Source organism: Grammomys surdaster, unplaced genomic scaffold, assembly GCF_004785775.1.
Source record: "Grammomys surdaster isolate TR1022 unplaced genomic scaffold, NIH_TR_1.0 332803, whole genome shotgun sequence".
Lineage (NCBI taxonomy): Eukaryota > Metazoa > Chordata > Mammalia > Rodentia > Muridae > Grammomys > Grammomys surdaster.
The window spans coordinates 1-12208 of record NW_021628009.1 but is presented as its reverse complement, the minus strand read 5'-3'; the positions used below and the strand labels follow the sequence as shown (position 1 = coordinate 12208).

General features: G+C 54.2%; 1 protein-coding gene across 1 annotated transcript; it reads right to left on the bottom strand.

The window, feature by feature from the left end:
* LOC114616658 (refilin-A) lies at positions 1-7974 on the bottom strand. Its single transcript, XM_028762085.1, has 3 exons — positions 7804-7974; positions 971-1080; positions 1-334 (listed from the first exon to the last, which is right to left on the bottom strand). The coding sequence occupies exons 1-3, from the start codon at positions 7972-7974 to the stop codon at positions 1-3; spliced, it is 615 nt and encodes a 204-aa protein (XP_028617918.1).
* Between the last annotated feature and the right edge of the window lie 4234 nt (positions 7975-12208).

The following is a 12208-nucleotide window of genomic DNA, read 5'->3' as shown; positions in this document are numbered from 1 at the left end:
TCAGAGTACATCAGGGCCACTGGAACTGGGTGCAGGGTCCCCACACCGCTGCAGCTGCAGGCTGGAGGAGTACCAGTGCCGTGGCTGGCCGAGGCTACAGTGCAGCGTGGTGCGGAAGGAGCTGCGGGCCAGTTTGGGGAAGATGATGGCGGTGCTTCCGAAGCGCAGGGCCCGTGGGCGGGGCTCCAGGGTCAGCTGGCTGCGGTAGCTCCGCCACGTGCAGTTGGGCGCCGCCACTATGGTCTCGCTGTAGGCTGTGACCGTGGGCACCGGAGCGTAGAAGATCTTGTCGCGGAAGTATCTCTCTGAGGCATAGGTGACCTCAGAGTTGCAGCTGGGGAGGACAGAAATGAAGGGAGTGAGTTGCCCACCACCGTCGGTTGCTAACCTTTACCCAGAACCCTCTTCTTGACCTTGACGTGAAGGGTCAAAGGTGAAAGGTCAAAATCCCAGATGGGAGACTAAAGAATGATAAGCAGCACGGACAACCGGACCCTAAATTGGGGAGAAAAGACAAGAAAGGATACGACTGGGATGATAGGTTCTATTTGGGTGCTGGCTTTGTGGCAGCGGATTGTGACCATATGTCACATATATGTGGTGTTGGAGCATAGTTCAGTATTCAGGGGCCAACAATGTCAAAGGCCATGTGGGAGAGCAGAGCAGATGCCCCCAACTTTGCCATAAGAAAACCTATAAAAGTCCCCACAGTCCCTCCTGGTGGGTGGTTCCCCCTTCAGAGGGACCAATCGTGACAAAAATGCCACTTCCATGGTTTCTGGCTTGAGACCAAGCAGAGGACGCAGCACCAGGGGGTAAGAGTTATGGAGGTCCAAGCCGGCTGTCTGCGCACAGCCAGACTTGACCACGCCTCCCTCCAGCTAGGTGGGCCCTGTCCCACACCCTGCACCCGGGTCCTCAAGATGCTCCCCGGGCTAGGACCCACCCACCTCGCTCTTGGCCTACTTACCGGATTTCATGTGCAGGTTCTGGGTCCACCTCGATGCTCTCCCCAAAGAACACAGGCAGCAGCCTCGACCTCATCTCCAGGGCTGGGGGATTTTGGAAGAGGGAAGTGGCCTAGGAGAAGAAATGGCAGAGGGGAGGGGTTTCTCTATTTGTATACTACTCACAGTAATTGAGAACGGGGCGGGGGCAGACAGAGGTACCCATAAGCCTGTGCATGACCCCATGGGGGCGGGGCATGACTGTCTTCACAAACCAGCACCCTAGGTGGGATTAATGGATATAGTGCCTGAGTCACCTGTCCCCCATGGGACCCCATACAGCCTCAGGATCAAGAGACATCAGCACTGATCCATGCCACCAAGCTCCCAGAGGAGGTGCGTATGGAAATAATACTAGAGGTTTGTGGCTTGGTGTTTTCCGCAAATGCAGGAGGTAAGTCTGCTGGTTAGCTCCTGTCCCCTGAGCACAGCACTAGGTCCCCTGTGGCCTTGGAAGAGGAAGGGTGTGAACTCGGACTCAGGCTTTAGATGTAGGCATTTGGAGGCATGTCCCTAGCCCGCTGCCTCTCTTTGGTTCATCTTGGAATGAAATAAAATGGCTGATGGGCTTAATGTCTTAGCCAGGGCATTAGAATGCTTGCCTACCATGCGTAAGGCCTCTACTTCCAGAACCCCATAAACGGGATGGGGATGGGGGGTGGGGGAAGGGTTGCAGTCCCAGCAGGCAGAAGGTACAATCAGGAGGATCAGAATTCAAGGGCATCTTCAGATGCGTAGAAAATTCAAGGCCATCAAGGGCTACATGAGAACCTTAAGACAGACCGAGAGGTAAAAAAAGAGAACCCAACACTCCTGAGGCTGCTTCTTGGGCCTTGACCAACCTGCAGCAGCCCTGTTCCAGCCGGATGTTGTGCAGGACTCTGCCAGTCAGTTAGACAAAGCCCAATTCAAGTGGAGGGAGCCAGCTCTCCCAAGGGCGACACTGGAAAAACACTTCAGCCGCCCACTGGGAGGCTGCAAGCACCGAGAGATAGGACAGAGCCCAGGTGTCCACTGGGTTAAGGCAGGGCGGCTGGACGTGTCCTGTAGGATTCCAGGGCTAGATACCAAGGGAAATGGGTGGCAGCCCTAGCTACTCCCTGTAGATTTCTGCAATCAAAACTCTGGCTCAGGGTTATTTTGAGAACGTCTCGCCCTCCAGCCTGTAGAGCCTGCTGTCCCGCAGATCCCACAGGAAAAGCTCAATGTGCATGAGTAAGAAACATTGCACTCACCCAGAGGTTAGGGTACAGTTCTATGGGGGTAGGCACTATTACCAAGGTGACATGCAGGGTGGGCACATAGCTCCAGGCTGTCTACACTGTAGTCTTCACAGCATCTGCCTCACTGGGCCTCTCTAGCGCCGGGCGGCCACCCGGGGTTCAGGAGCCCCGTTTTAATCTAGAGAGATTCTCCAAAGGGCTGCAGGACGGTTCAATGGTTAAAGAACACTTACTGCTTTTGCAGAGGCCTCAGGTTCAGTTCCCAGCATAAACGTGGTGGCTCACAAACACCTAACTCAAGTTCGAGGGGGACTGATGCCCCCTGCTGGTCTCTGTGGGTACTGCACATGTATATGGTACACAAATACATATAAGGTGAGAGACCTGCAAGCTGGCAGGGCGTCAATGTGCATCTGTGACCTGAAGTGTGCCGACTGCAATGGGACCTACACTGGGGCTGAGGGATGGCCAGTTACCAGGGATTTCATTGTCCCCTTACAGCTCTGGGACATCAGGATAGAGGGAAAGAAAGGTCTGAGGGCAACTACCAATCTTAATGGACCCCCTAGCTGGCCCTGATCCCAGCCCTTTCCTGAATGCAGAGAGCCATGGGCAGACCAGGGCAACTGACTAACTCCTGGTCAGATAGCGGTGAGGTGGGGACCAGAGCAACAGGGCAAAGGGCTGAAGTTCTGAACATAACGAGCCACTGACTGCCCAGCCCAGTGATGGTAAACACCACTGGCTGGCTGGAGATGGGGTGACATGGGGCCTGGCACCCTGGGAAAACCCAAAGCCACAGGGAGCGATAACACACCATGGCAGAGAACGAGGTGCCATACAGAGACAGCCCCACCTGCTGGTGGTCTGGCCTAGCTGAACCAAGACACAAAGCGGGTATAGCCATTGGGGCCAAAACAGCACCATAGCCCATGGAAATCGTTATATCCGTGAAGGAGGGGAACAGCCCCACTGGCTGCTGCTGGAGGGACCTCTGCCGCTCCTGTCCCCATGCCCACGCACAATGCTACCTGGAGACTTTGCACGGGGTCAAAGACACCCCTTGGCAGCAGCTGCTTTGTTGTAAATGGAGTATCATTCTATAGACCAGGCTGGCCTGGAGCTCCCAGCTGTCCTCCTGTCTCACCCTCCTAAGTGCTGGAATTAAACCCCTGATTGTCGTTAGCTGCATATCAAATATGTTTGTGACAGGTTTGGGGTAAGTCTACCTTGGCCCAGGAGGAAATGAAGCAAGGAGGGGCCATAACAGCCCAAATCCCTGTCCTCCCTGCAGGAGGCAGGGGCTGTTAATGGCGGCAGCCGGGACCTCAGAAACAGCCATAGAGCAGTGCAATTGGAAGGAGAGGCCACCGCGATGAGTCCCCACAGCAAGCCAGAAAGATTGGTGATACTGACTGTCCCCACAAGGATAGTTGAGTCCCAGACCCCCTGCTGTGGCTAGATGTTCCATGGGGTCTCTATAGGTGTGAGGTTGCCACTAACTGTTTGACTAGTATCCTTAGAAACAGGAACATAAGCCAGGCAGTGGTGGCGCACGCCTTTAACTGCAGCGCTTGGTTGGCAGCGGCAGCTGGATTTCTGAGTTCGAGGCCAGCCTGATCTACAGAGTGAGTGCCAGGACAGCCCGGGCTACACACAGAAACCCTGTCTCGAAAAACAAAAACAACAACAAAAAAACAGGGACATAAGATCAGAGTCAGATGAAGATGATAGCAGATATTGCTACTGTATCCCAGCACGCCACAAGGCACCCCAAAGCCACAGCCAAGGGATCCCCCCAAAAGCCACACCATGCCACAAGAAAGCACAGATTTGTTACTGGACATAAGGATTTGGGTTACCACTACAAACCAGGAATGATCTTCTCCAGTCACAGAGGGGATCCCTACTCTGGCCTTGATTCTGATTGTATGGCCTTCAGACCCATGAGAGAATGGCCTCTGTTCTAAGCCACCCCTGTTTGTGGCACTTTAGAGGCAGCCATCCCAACCGACTCCATCTGTGGTGCTTTCCCCAGAAGGTGGCTGCTTGTGGGGTCCCTAGACACCTGTCAGGGTGTGGCCTGTCCCCTCTTCACACTGAAGCTCCAGTTGAGGCTCTTCCCAGGAGGTGCCCTAACCATGGGACCTGGGCTGTGGAGACCAAGCCACCACTGGGGTTAAACAGGCCTGGCTGGAAGGAGGCCCTGGCATATCTGCTTGCCTCCCCGACTCCCTCTGCAAATAGACTCCTCCACCCACCCCACACACTGGCTCTCTTCCACAGGAATCCATATAGACAGCTTGCCCAGGCTATGAGTCTACTGAGTCTTGTCTTCTATGTCTATCCACTGTCCATTCCATCCTTCTGTCCTTCTATCCACTGTCTGTCCATCCATCCTTCCTGAATCCGGGCACCAGCCCTCATAGAAAGTTACCTGGCAACACCCAGGTATTCCTGGCTTACTATAAAAGAAGCTGTTTGGCCCCTCCTTGCTCTCTGACTCTCTGCCCCTTCTCCCTCCCTCCCTCTCCACATGTTCCTGGCCTGCCTTCTTCCCTTACCCCCTCCCCATGCCCTAAATAAATTCTATTCTATACTATACCCATCGTGTGGCTGGTACCTCAGGGGGAAGGGATGTCTTAGCCTGGGCCGGCAGAGAGACCCCTCCCACTTCACCATACTCTTTTTCTTGTTTATAAAACACAACAGAAAGCCCCCAAAGGAATCATATCCACCACATCCTTGCCTCTTTGCTCAGACCAGGGCCCAGCTCCGTACCCACCTTAGGGGAGGAAGCAGCCCCCCCCCCATAGTCCAGGGTGTCATCAGGAGCACACTTCCTTTACTGAAGCCAGGCTTTCTTACGAATCCACCAGGAGACCCTGAGGAGGCGGAGTCTAACCCACTCTGCTTCTTGTCTCTGTCATTCAACTGTGAGCCCCGCCTCCACACACACTGGGGACTGTGGTCTAAGCAAATACCCAGAGAGCTGCCCCAGGCCAGATCCCAAAAGCCACCTGTATTTGTCCCATGGGCCATAAACTAGATGAGGAGGGGTACCTGGCGGTGGGGGTGGGAGTGCCCAAACTGCTTGTGAAGTGGCGGGAGTGGGGTTTCTGACGTAGACCTGTTCTCGGCCAGCAGGACCTGGCTCCCTGCCATGTCTGCCCCACACACCTCGGCTCTGTGATGGAAGTATGGGGGTTGGGGGCCACCCGATGTTTATCCTCTGACACAGAAGTCCTGCTTGGGAGCCCAGGGTGGCAGAGCTGTTTTTTGCTCAGTCCTGCCTGGATGGCTGAGCATTCTTGGGGTGAAGGTAGCAGGCAAACAGCCCCCATTCCAGCCAATACATCTTGCTCTCTTGGGGCCATGTGGGAGGGCAAAATACACACACACACACACACACACACACACACACACACACACACGGGCAAGCACACTGCCACTTTGCAACCCACACAAGCACTTTCCAGTTACATCTCTGAAAGAGGCTTCTAATCTAGGCGTCCTGGGAGCGCATGTTACTGTTAAAAAAGAAAGAAAGACACAAGTCTATATTTAAGAAAACAAAACTCTAGTTTTTAGCCTACCAGAGCCTGGCCCAGACCCCCTCCTCCTCTTCTCTAGCCTCTGCCACAGGACATTGGCATGTGTCATCCTCTTAGACTGAGACACATTTCAGCCCCATCCGCCTAAAATCCACTCCATGGTTTGCTTTGGTTTTCTGCAGCAGCGTTCCCTGACTGTCCCTAGCAGTCAACCTACATATAAGGTAGCCATTCACTCCTGGCTCTGTCACACAGTGGAGGTGACTGTTGCTCCCCAGTATGGCAGTTCTATGTGAGGACACCAGGGGACACCTGACCACCTTCCTATAGCTTCTTCCAGTTGAAACTGGCTCCCCAAGAGGCAGCCTTTTCTCTCCACACAGTAGATCAACCAGTTGATTGGCAATTTTCAGCCTGCCTACACAGCTAGGCCTCCGAGGGGAACAGGATGCTTGCGTTTTGATCACAGAGTAAGGAAGGATGGAACTCAAGAAGGTGGGGACCCTAGTGGGTAGTAACTGGAAGATGGGTAGGTGGGTGAGGCCACAATTGGGCCCCCAATCCTGAGGAGAGGTTGCCATGGCTACTACCTCCTCTCATGATGAAGAGCAGCACCTGGACCCTATGGCTACACATTTAATTTTTCTGTTTAAATAATCAAAAGGCTGTTAACTTTGCTACACAGTGAGAACCAGGGCAGACTTCAATGTACACCAGAGCCAGGTTCTCTGTATCCATTCTGCTGGGCAGCTTTGGGCAACTTCCTAACCATCTCTGTGTCTCGACTTCCTCCAGAACACGGGGAGCAAAGGCAGGCAAGCATGCACAGAACTGTGAGGATTCAACACAGAAGTGGGGAGAGCCATCCCTGGCATGAGGGAAATGGCATTGACCAGGTGTCATTCAGTATGGCCCCAGGGTTCCCTGCCCAGACAAAGTCACAGACCAGGACACAATAGCTTCCTAGCTGGCGGCTACTTAGCCGGGAAAGGAAGCAATAACAGCATCAGAGCCAGGCTTGCTGTTCTTCACAGCTGCCTCAGGCTGGCCTGGAAGACAAGGGAAGCATGCAGAGTGCCCTGCAGAAGGAGGCTTCTGGGTCACACGGAATTGGAGTGACCTCTTCCTGGTGCCTTCTGTCCCCCAAAATATTCCCTGGAATTTCTCCCCCACCCCACCACACACACACACACACACACACACACACACACACACACTGGTACCAGGTGATCCTCCTCAGACAAAGTGCCGGCCTATCAAGGCTCCAAGTTCCCCCAACCCCACGAGAACAGTATCGCTCACTTATGTTAACTTCTGAAGTCCTCAGTCAGGCTACCCACCCTCCCAAAAGAGACACAGAACGTTCAATTCAAGACAGGCGTCAAACTTCCTTGCAGGCTTGAGTCACCTGGGGAGATTTAAAGAAAAGTTCGGACAACCAAATTGTGGCCTGGATCGGCTCAATGCCTGGAGAAGGTCATAGACAGGATGCCCATTAGAGTCTCAAAGGCTTCCAGCGCCCTGTACACCTTGGCGGGAGGGTCCTGACGCCCAGCGGAGGCCATCAAGCCAGCAGGGTTCGGGGACATGCCACTGTATAACCCTCAGCCAGTCCTTTCTTCAAGTTGCTCCCTCTGCTCCATCGGCAGAACAACCTGAGCAAAGCGTGTCCAACTCCTAGAGTCCCCGTTTCAGGGACAGTTCCACTTCTACACCCACAAGAGGAAGCCCATGACCGCTTGAGCTACGTTTGCAAAAATGTCTCCTATTTAGCAGCTCTGGGAGGTCAACAAGGTAGGAGGTGGCAGCAGCGAGGGGACCTACGGACAGATAGCCACCACAGGCTGCCCTTGTAAGCCAGTAGACTTTGGGGACTTTGGGGACTCTGCCAGAAATCACCCCGAAACTCCCAGCCTGCAGGTCCTGGTGAGCCCAGTGCAACTCCATGTCTGCTTCAGAACGGATGAAACCATGCTGGCTTCTGCACGGCCCTCCCACTGCCGGATCCCCAGGTCTTACCGCTGGAGTTTCAGTGGTGGCACGGGTGTCCAGCGTGCCCGGCGACAGGGCGTAGAAGGGCGGGCTAGGGCTGGGACTGGGGGGCAGTCCTGAGTCGGGACTGTCCAGCAAGCCGTCGCGGCTCTGCTCCCGCGTGCCCCCCATGGCCTGCAGATGCAGGTGACCCACCATGACTGGCGGGCGCGGGGCTCGGACCCCAGCAGCTCGGGTCCCCGCCACCACTGGGCCAGAGGAGAGACAAGGAGGCTCCGGCCTGCGGCTCCAGCTGAGACCTGCTCCCGAGGCAAACGCCTCCAGCCGCCAGCTGAGCCTCCTTTCCCAGGCGCCGCCCCCTCCCCGCCCTCCTCCGCCTGTGCCTCTCGCTCCCGCCCCCGGCCACCCACTGGGCCAGGGCAGGGTGAGGATTGCAAAGTCTCCAGCCTGCAAAAGCCACTGCCCCCCACCCCAGGTGGTGCTGACTTGGGTCCACAGCTACCTTAGCAAGGACTCTAAGCCTTCAGCCGGGCCATTGCAGGTTGCTGCGTCCCTCACCTGGCCTGAGTTCCCAAGCAAAGCACCCACCTTCAGCAACCTGTGTGTTTTTTTTTGGGGGGGGGGGGAGGGAGGGTATTTACAGTAAGGGACCGAATGATCCAAAAACCCAGGGTCAAGATCTGCCCTAGGGGCCACCAGGGTGCTCCTCTCCTTTTGCTCCGGTGAATTTGTCTGGACAGGGAAGTCTAGGGCCACTTGGGCCAGGGAATGAAGGACACCTGGTGTGTAGCTGGCATTCCCTTTGTCAGACCCTCCTCCTCACCAAAGTGTTTAATCCTCGCAATCTGCCTGGGAGTGCGTGCTTGCCGACGCTCCCCATTTTCTGGAGTGAAACTGAGGCACAGAGATGGTTAGGAAGTTGCCCAAAAGTGTAGGGGGGGGGGAGGAGGGGAGGGGAGCAGGGGCACTTCCAGACTCCCCTAACACCTTCTGCTGTCTGAGGGGGGGGGTTCCTTTGTGGTGACTCCCCCAACCATAACATTATTTTTGTCACTACTTCCTAAGCGTAATTTCGCTCCTGTTATGAACCAGAGTGTAAACACCTGTGCTTTCCGATGGCCTTAGGTAACCCCTGTGAAAAGGGTGTTGGGCCTTCTGCAAGGGAGGGGGTCGTGACCCACAGATTGAGAACCGTAGTTCTAAATGGTCTCACTCAGAGACAGGGTTCTGCCCACCCTGTCTCACTTGACCACAGGAGCAAAACACATGGTTCCCATTCTGCCTGCTTTCTTGGCAGGGACTGAAGAGCATCCCACCCACCACCTGCCTCCAGCCTTGCATCTGGACACAGAGGCCCAGACACCTGCGGATTATTTACAAAGATGTCAGGACGGCTCATAGCAAAGGAGACGAGTGACTTCTGCTAGGCCATCTACCCCATGTCTGCCAAAGAGAGGGAGGGACCCCAGCTTCACAGTGGCCCCCAGAGGTGCATCCTCCTCTGTAGGTTGGCCAAGTCAACCGAGGTGTGCCTAGATTTAGACACAGGTGTAACCAGCTCTGCCCTCAGAACCACCCAATGAGCCAGGGCTCAACAAAGATACCACCAGCGGAAAAAATCAGAGGCAGTTGTGCCAGTCAATCAGGGAGGGCCTCTCAGAGGAAACAGCACTTCAACAGACCTGCAGGTAGAGGGAATAGCAGGGTACAAGGCCCTATGGCGGAAGAGAGTGAGGTGGCCCCAGAGGCTGTCACAGTGGAGGGGCAAGCTGAGCCCTGTTACTGGAAAAGCATACGTCCCATGTCTATGTCACTTAGCAATGATCTTGGGGCTTTGGCTGCTTGAATGGGACACACAAAAAAACTGCACCCTGAGCCCTTTAATTAGGAATGGTTACTATCTTTCACAGAATAAAGTTGGTGGCAGTCCTCTCTGGAATGTGAGGGACAGGATGGCCATTCCCAGTGCTGGGTGCTAGAGCCTACTGGATACCACTTACTCTCTAGAAAAAGTCCTAACCTTTTAAACTCTCAATAGCACCCAGAGAACCTTCTGGAAGGCCACTGAAGGTGACCAGAGAACAAATTAAGGACCAGGATTTTGAAAGTGCAGGGTGAGCCAGGCAGGTGCCACCGCCACACCTTTAATCCCACCCCTCAAGAGGCAGAGGCAGGAAGATCTCTGAGTTCGAGGCCAGCCTGGTCTAGAGTGAGTTCCAGGACAGCCAGGGCTACATGGAGGAACCCTGTCTTGAAAAAGAAAAAACAGAAAAGTGCAGGGCGCCTTGGCTCTGCTTCAAACTTTGATGTCAGGTGCCTGAGCTGAGAAGAGCATGTACTATTCTTGCAGGAGGACCAGGGTTCAAATCCTACCACCCCTATTGGGCTGCTCACAATCACCTGTAACTCCAACTCCAGACTGATGCCCTCTTCTGGCCTCTATGGGTACCCACACTCGATGTGCATAGACCTACACATAGACACACACAGGTACACACAATTCAAAATAAAACCTTATAAAAAAAATCTTTTGATGTCCTGACTTTTAAACATGTCAAGAAACTCTGTCTTGATTTCTTTGATGCAGGCCTGGGCCTTCACCAGTCACCCTCCATTCACTCTGAACAGAGACACTCCTATATCAGCGGCTCCTTTAAGTCGATGCTGGCTGACTTCTAGAAAGTTCCCTACACCAGTACATGGCTTCCTCTTGAAGGAACCAAACTATACTGGGCAACATAGAAGGCACATGGACACCAATGGACAGGAAAAAAAAAATCCAGCCTTATTTCAAATGTCAAATACCAAGTGAACGCCCACACAGGTGACCATGGCCGTGGCTTCTGACCTATCAGGATCCACTGAAAGGCGGTACTGTCACGTTCGACTCCTCCCGAGGCCGGATGGCCTAGAGACAAAGGTCAGAGGCCAGAGAAGGGCATAAAGCCCCCATAGAAGCGAGCTGGGCTGGCTACAGGCAGCTGCCAAGGATCTTAAGAGGGAGGTGCTGGAAATGGGGTTTGTTAGGATCTGAACACCCCATCTAACCAGTGCTACAGAAAGGGCTGTACCAGGCCAACGCTGGCCCGGCATGCTACGCTCAGAGTTCTAGTCCTAGAGGTTCTGAAGCAGGGGGATTTGGAGGCAAGAAAATGACAGGGGACACAAATATGTCACAGGAAGGGTAAGTAAAGTGGTCCTGACATGCACTTGTCTCAGGCTTGGGAGGGGCCATTCATACCATGCACGAATGCACGCATGTACATGTGTATACACACAGATACCCCTCTGAGAGAAGAGGTGTGTGGACTTTTTCCCTGGATGTTTTACAGGGAGAATGCATCACTGTTAGAGGAAAAGACCAAGCAGGTAGGGCATGAACACAAATGGCCCTTCCTAGGAAGCCACCAGCCACTTAGTCCAAGGTCCAATGAACTAACCTTCCCTAGAGCAGGGCTGGGTCCTCTCAGTCTCCTCACAGAGACACGCACATTGACTGAACTGAAGGCCTGGCAAACTAGCCTGACACTCAAGGCGAGGTTTTTTTTTTTTTTTTTTTTTCCTCCATTGCTAAATAAAGCATGGAGTCGTGGAGGCTCAGAGAGGTCACCTGACTTGCCTGAGGTCACACAGCGATGGAAGCCAGCTCTGATGGATGTGGTGGCAGGCTGTCACTGGATCCCAGAGGGTCATGAAACAGGTAAGGCAGAAACGTCGGCATCCTGTGGCCTTCAGAGAAAGCCCTGAAGCTAACAGGCTTGGGAAGAGGGCAGCGCGAAAGAGATCAAACTGTAGTGTGAGCTAAGAGCAGGGACCTGTGAGAGCACACAGGGCTGGGCACCCTGTTCCCAGTGAGCTACACACACACCGATCCACACATCTGTGTCCTGTTCTGACTGCATAGACCAGAAGGGTCCTGTTTCCCTCCCGACACACACACACTTCCCGTGCACACAGTCCCTGGGTGTTCTCTCAAACAGGTTCCCGTTCAACTCTTCCCAGTGACCCAGCCACCCAATCTGAAAAGGTCGGCCGACACAGAAAATCCGCATCTCCACGGGAGAGGAGATATGCTGAACACTCGGAGGCTGCCGGGATGCGATTCACACAGCGTGACCAAGGAATCGTTCCTGGAGCAGACTCTGTGGGCTATTGCTGGGGCCTCCCTGGGGATGCAGGGAGTCACACACAGAGAATTGACATCCTTCCTAGTGTGGGCGGGAAGACGTGGCTCAAGCTTTAGGAGGTATATGTGTTTCTTCTATCCAATTCCGAAAAGGGGCTATCTCAGTTAGACTTATTGTTACTGCAAAGGGACACCATGATCGAAAGCAAGTGGAGGAGAAAAAGGTTTCCCTGGTGGCTCAGCCTGCTTTCGTGTAGAACCCAGGACCACCAGCCCAGGGATGTCATAACTTACAACGGCCTGGGG

Excerpts from the sequence above, each read along its gene's own strand:
- LOC114616658 (XM_028762085.1), bottom strand. The coding sequence starts at position 7,974 with ATGGTGGGTCACCTGCATCTGCAGGCCATGGGGGGCACGCGGGAGCAG. Across the intron at positions 1,081-7,803 it reads CCACCACTGAAACTCCAGCG|GCCACTTCCCTCTTCCAAAA; the intron begins GTAAGACCTGGG and ends TTCTTCTCCTAG. Across the intron at positions 335-970 it reads GAACCTGCACATGAAATCCG|CTGCAACTCTGAGGTCACCT; the intron begins GTAAGTAGGCCA and ends TGTCCTCCCCAG.